The 6511-nt window shown below is 42.4% G+C and overlaps 1 protein-coding gene across 1 annotated transcript; it reads left to right on the forward strand.

Annotated features, from left to right (window-relative positions):
- Positions 1-513: 513 nt before the first annotated feature.
- LOC150032043 (uncharacterized) lies at positions 514-3498 on the forward strand. The gene is made up of 5 exons (XM_090308360.1): positions 514-940; positions 1070-1326; positions 1880-1998; positions 2817-2935; positions 3065-3498. Exons 1-5 carry the CDS (start codon positions 514-516, stop codon positions 3496-3498), a joined length of 1356 nt encoding a protein of 451 aa, XP_090164486.1.
- Positions 3499-6511: the final 3013 nt, after the last annotated feature.

Here is a 6511-nt window from a genome sequence, read left to right on the forward strand (position 1 = left end):
GGTGACATTGCGAAGTGGCGGACCTCTTGTAGCAAGAATCGTGAACCCAAGAACCAACAATCCTTCAACTGAGCACACAACACACCCGAAGGCATTAGAAGATCAAGAAGAACGGAAGCCAAAATCCACAAGTCATTTGAACCCAAGCACGTCTAACGTAGGAGACCCTATGATGCAGCTAAAAGCACCATTTCCCAAATGCTTCCTGAAGAAGAATGATGAGCAGCAATTTAAGCATTTTCTTGAACTTTTGAGGCAACTACACATTAATATCCCACTTGTAGAAGCCTTAGAACAAATGTCAAAGTACGTAAAATTTCTGAAGGATATTCTAACGAAGAAGAGAAGAATCAGTGAGACAGAAGTAATTGCTCTAATGCGGAGTGCAATGCGTTAGTTAGCAACAAATTACCCAAGAAATAGAAGGATTCGAGAAGCTTCACAGTCCCGTGCTCAATTGAAGGGCTAGACGTGGGATATGCACTGTGTGATCTGGGAGCAAGCATCAACCTCATGCCCCTCTCAATTTTCAAGAAATTAGGAATTGGTGAAGCGCAACCCACTTCTGTAACGCTTCAATTCGTTGATAGAACGATCACATATCCTGAAGGAAAGATTGATGATGTTCTAGTAAAAGTTGACAAATTCATATTCCCAGTGGATTTCATCATCCTTGATTATGAAGCAGACAAGGATGTACCAATCATTCTTGGACACCCCTTTCTTGCCACTGGGAAAGTACTAATAGACGTGCATAAGGGAGAATTGACCATGCGCGTAGATAACCAGGAAATGAAATTTAATGTGTTAAACGCATTAAAATTTCTGGATAATAAAGAATGTCAACTTAATAAAATAGAATTGCTTGAAGAAGAGGACAAAGTTTGTGAGGTCCTTGCGTTGGAAGAAACCATGAAGAAACTCGCACCGCCAAGTCTGAGTGAGTGGTAGACGAAGCTAGCACGTCCATCATTTGAGGAACCACCAGAACTAGAATTGAAACCTTTACCTGACCATCTTAAATATGCTTTTCTTGGATTAAATAACACTTTACTTGTAATTATTTCAGCTAATCTTTCTAAGCCTAATGAATGCTCTCTTTTGCAAATGTTACAAAAACACACGCGGGCAATAGGATGGACACTGGCTGACATCCGTGGCATCAGCCCATCGTACTGCATGCACAAAATTAGGCTAGAAGAGGGGAATACTGGATCAATTGAGCCTCAACGTAGGCTAAATCCTATAATGAAGGAAGTAGTGAAGAAAGAGATCATCAAGTGGTTGGACGCAGGAGTAATATATCCTATCTTCGATAGTAGCTGGGTAAGCCCAGTTCAATGCATCCCTAAAAAGGGAGGCACAACAGTGATAGTCAATAGTAATAACATACTCATCCCTTCAAGGACTGTCACGGGCTAGCGTATTTGCATGGATTATAGGAAACTCAATGCGGCGACCAAGAAGGACCACTTCCCTCTCCCCTTCATTGACCAGATGGTTGACCAATTAGCTGGAAAGAAATTCTATTGTTTTCTAGATGGATACTCTGGTTACAATCAAATTCTTATCGACCCAAAAATTCAAGAGAAGACGACATTCACATGCCCATTTGGAACATTCGCGTTCAGATGCATGCCTTTCGGACTGTGCAATGCACTAGGAAAGTTCCAAAGATGCATGATGGCAATTTTCTCAGACTTTCTTGAACAAACTGTTGAAGTTTTCATGGACGACTTTTTCAGTTTTTGGAGACTTCTTTCAATCTTGCTTAGACAATCTAGAGGTCGTCCTTCTGCGATGTGAGGAAACGAATCTTGTGTTAAATTGGGGAAAATGTCACTTTATGGTGACTGAAGGTATTGTTTTGGGCCACAAGGTGTCTAAAGCCAGAATGGAAGTTGATGAAGCCAAAGTTAATGTCATAGTCAAACTTCCTCAGCCATCAAATGTGAAAGCATTACGAAGTTTTCTAGAACATGCAGGCTTCTACAGAAGGTTCGTAAAAGGGTTTTATCAGATTGTGCATCCTCTGAGCGCACTATTAGAAGTGAACCGACCCTATGTATTTAATGATGACTGTCACAACACATTTGAAACATTGAAGTATGTATTAATTATAGCATCGATACTAATAGCACCAAACTGGATACAACCCTTCATTCTGATGTATGACGCAAGCGACATTGCAGTTGGAACCATGTTGGGGCAGAAAAAAGGAAACTTGATACACCCTATCTCCTATGCGTCAAAGACTTTAAACGACTCTTAGGAGCATTACACAACTACGGAGAAGAAAATGCTGGCTGTAGTGTTCGAAATTGAAAAATTTAGATCTTATCTAGTTGGTGCGTCAGTAACCATCTACACAAATCACTCGACCATTATGTTCCTGATGAGAAAGAAGGACAAAAAACCAAGGTTAATCAGATGGGTGTTGCTCTTACCAGAATTCGACATTGACATCAAGGAAAAAAAGGGGACTGAAAATCAGGTGGCTGATCACCTATCGAGATTAGAGAATCAGGAGATACAGGACTAAGAAGATGAAATCAGAGCTGCATTTCCTGATGAAGGCATATTCAAAGTTGAAGATAGGGAACCGTGGTATGCAGACATTGTTAATTACTTGACCACCAAACAATTCCTTGAGCACTTCAACTCTCAACAAAAGAAATGGCTTGTTCACGATATCAAATTCTATTTTTGGGATGAACCGTTTCTTTACAAACAAGGTCCCGACTCCATCATGCGTCGGTCTGTTCCAGAAGGAGAGACACAACGCATCCTTCTGAGTGTCATGATTCTTCTTACAGAGGTCATTTTGAAGGGCAAAGAACCACTGCAAAGGTTCTCCAAAGTGGATATTTCTGGCCTACCCTCTTCAAGAATGCAAAGGAGTATGCTCTCAAGTGCGACCCTTGTCAACGCACAGGTAATATATCCTCAAAGGACGCAATGCCTCTGAATAATATACTTGAAGTCGAATTATTTGATGTATGAGGCATCGATTTTATGGGACCTTTCCCTCTTTCCTATGGTCAACAATACATCTTGCTGGCAGTAGATTATGTATCAAGATGGGTGGAAGTTGTGGCTTGTGCCAAGAATGATGCAGCGTCTGTTTCAAAGTTTCTCACCAAGAATATTTTCACACGCTTTGGAACACCAAGGGCACTGGTGAGTGACGAAGGTATGCACTTTATTAACTGCATCATTTCGAAATTACTTGCTAAATACAATATCAGGCACAAGATTGCTACCACATATCACCCTCAAACCAACGGTCAAGCAGAAGTATCTAATCAGGAAATAAAGACGATATTGGAAAAGGTAGTCAACACATCAAGGAAAGATTGGGCACAAAGGCTAGACAAAGCACTTTGGGCCTACAAAACTGCCTACAAAACTCCAATAAGTATGTCTCCATACTCTTTGGTATTCGAAAAAGCCTGCACTTACCCTTGGAGTTGGAGTATAAAGCTTTTTGGGCTGTAAAGAAGTTGAACTTAAACTTGGAAGCCACGGGCGAACAACGCAAGCTTCAGCTCAATAAGCTTGATGAATGTCGGCTAAACGCATACGAAAACAGTAAACTCTACAAGGAAAAGACTAAACGTTGGCATGACCTATGCATCAGTAAGAAAGAATTTTTTGTTGGGCAAAAAGTCTTATTATTCAACTCATGGTTGCGTTTGTTTCCAGGAAAATTAAAATCTTGATGGTCAGAACTGTTTATCATCAAAACAATCTTTCCACATGGAGCTGTGGAGTTGACACGAGAAGATGGCACAAATGCATTCAAAGTAAATGGGCAGAGGGTGAAGCCCTACTTTGAAGAAAGTTTAGAATGACAAAAGTCATCCCTCGAGTTGCGCGAGGCCAATTGAGGCTCACGTCGAAGCTTCCCTACGTTCAAATAGACACATATTCCAAGGACGCTTCTTCTACACCAATTCTTTTTGCATTATGTATTTTATGTTTGTGATTGTTTGCAATTTACTTTGTGTTATTTATTAGCCTTTGCTTTGAGTTATGGTTATTTGCTGATTTTTGTTGCTTTTCTAATTAAAATAAATCAACTTGAAGAATTTTAGAAAGAAGGTAGGATTCTAATGCGTTGGACTTAAGCCAACACATAGACCAAACAGAAAAGACGTCCCTCGAAGATGTAAAGCACTCCATTGCTTAGAAACCTTAGGCACGTCCTTTCGTCTACGAAATTAATGACCGCCTGGCGTCGCTTCTTATTCCCCTAACAGCCTATAAAGAGCAACCCCTTCGGCCTTCTCTCTTCTTCCATTACTTTCATTCCTTCCTCTCGAAGTTTTTTTCTCCCAAACCCTCGTCGTCCATTCGAACCAAGCATTTCAGTCAACATTCCGATCATCTCCTTCAGCAACGATGTCATCTGCTTCCGATGGCCATAACAAATCGCTAAGCTACGGAAGAGATCCCCCGTAAGCTCTTTCTTCTCTTCTTTCGTTTCAATGTCGCCTCCCTCATCCCCTCGCCTAGAAAAGACCTTTTCTAGCCAAACCCTCGCACGGCGGGTCTTCTTCCATCTCTCAGAGACCATCTCGGTCGAAACCCTCTAAAACCATCACAAAACCTCAACCTTCTAAAACCTTCCAAACACCCAAAACCTCCCCCAAACCTAAACCCAAAACCCTTACCAAGCCGAAGTGGCAGGCTATAGCAAGACGCCTTTCGACCTCTGCATCTACCACTAAACCTTATAGACAACCTACTCTACCACCATTTATTCCGAACATCAGTCCAGTGGGTGCGATGCATGACCCTATCCCAGACCACCTTTACACCACTCCATCACCTACCGTGCGTCCCCTTTCCCCTCTCTCCATCTAACCTTTGACACAATCTTCCCCATCAAAGCGGAAGCATCCAGCCAACCCATTCAATCACCCATCATCATATCATCCCCTGGGTCACCGCATACCCCATCTGGCACCCCATCAACCACCCCTCCTAAACCAAGCTCTAACAGTCCTGCATCAGAGCGAGATAGTAATGAGCTTGCAGAGTTGGCTCGAAGGGACGAGAAAGAAGTCTTTGGAGCGATTTTAGCAAGCTTAGACCAAGGACAACTCGATGTGGATCAAGTGATGTGTCCTGACCCAACCAACGCATCACTCGAAGTTGATGAGGTGGAGCGATATGTGATGATGCTTGAAGCTGAATTAGAAGAAGAAGAGAATGAAGAAAGAGAAAGAAAGGTTAGCCCGGACGCATCATAACCTCGACAAACTGATGCAAATGAAGGGCCTTCAAAAAGAAGAAAAACGTTGAGAAAAAGAAAGTTGATTTCGGAGGATGACGAAGAAGAGCGTCCTGCACTTGGATCTGAAGGTGCAATGCATGAGAGCAACTCTGACTCGAGAGCTTCGAAAAAGGAATTGGAGAGGTATAAGCATGCACGTCAGGGGTGAAAGAAGTCTGCCCTTCAAAAAGAATTAGAAATTGAGCTAAGGGAACTTGCACAAGAAGCCAAAACGCATGAGGCAGGGAAACATAAGGTGACAGCCGTGTCACCTAGGAAGACTAAGGGGAGGAAGCGTCAATTCAATGACATCCTTACTAAGAAAGGCTTCTTCCTTGAACGTAACCTATTGCCTCCATATATAACAAACATGGGCTGGAGTCAACTATACGTTAGGCCCATGAGGATTTAGCCCTATCTTGTCCGTCGCTTCTATAGAAGTGAGTTTGATGAGGAAAGGAACACAATGCTTGTTGATGACATCTTGGTGCACTTCTCTGCGAACAAAATCAACGAAGTGTTCGATATTAAATGTAATCCGGACGCAAAAGGAAATCGCATCTTGGAGCAACCATCTCCCAGCCAGTTAGAAGATGCATTACGAGTGGTGGCCAAACCTAGAATCACTTGGCAAATATAAATAAGTGGAGTAATGATTTTAGCTTCCAGGAACTTCACACTGGATGCAAACCTATGGTTATATTTGATTAAGAACCATATCATACCAACAACGCATGATGAAACGGTCTCAAGAGAGCACGTCCTAGTAGGGATGGCAACGGGGCTGGGGTGAGGTGGGGGGGCATCCTCCATCCCCAGCCCAGTGGGGGAAATTCTCCCCCATCCTCGCCCTCGTCCCTGCCATTTGAAGGTGGGGACGGGGGCAGGGATTCCCTTCAGGGAAATGGGGTCCCCGCGGGGCCCCATTCCCCATTTCCCCGCGGGGATTCTCCATTTTTTTAATTAAAATTTTATTTAAAATTTGATTAAAATTTGGGCTTGACTTTTGGGCTTAGATTTAGAATTTAGATATTTAATATTGGGCTCCACAACACTATAAGTCTATACATTATAAACATACATATAAATAAGTTATTTTATATATTATAAATATATATTTATAAAATATTAAAATTATAAATATGTCAAATCGGGGTCGGGGATTAATCGAGGTCGGGGTCGAGGCTGGGATACCGCCCCGTCCCCGGACGGGGCCCCAAAAAATTTCCC

This window comes from Benincasa hispida, chromosome 12, assembly GCF_027475165.1.
Source record: "Benincasa hispida cultivar pf3 chromosome 12, pf3_genome.v1.1, whole genome shotgun sequence".
NCBI classification, from domain to species: domain Eukaryota; kingdom Viridiplantae; phylum Streptophyta; class Magnoliopsida; order Cucurbitales; family Cucurbitaceae; genus Benincasa; species Benincasa hispida.

Excerpts from the sequence above, each read along its gene's own strand:
- LOC150032043 (XM_090308360.1), top strand. The coding sequence starts at position 514 with ATGCCCCTCTCAATTTTCAAGAAATTAGGAATTGGTGAAGCGCAACCC. Across the intron at positions 941-1,069 it reads ACTCGCACCGCCAAGTCTGA|CTAATCTTTCTAAGCCTAAT; the intron begins GTGAGTGGTAGA and ends TAATTATTTCAG. Across the intron at positions 2,936-3,064 it reads CGACCCTTGTCAACGCACAG|TAGATTATGTATCAAGATGG; the intron begins GTAATATATCCT and ends TCTTGCTGGCAG.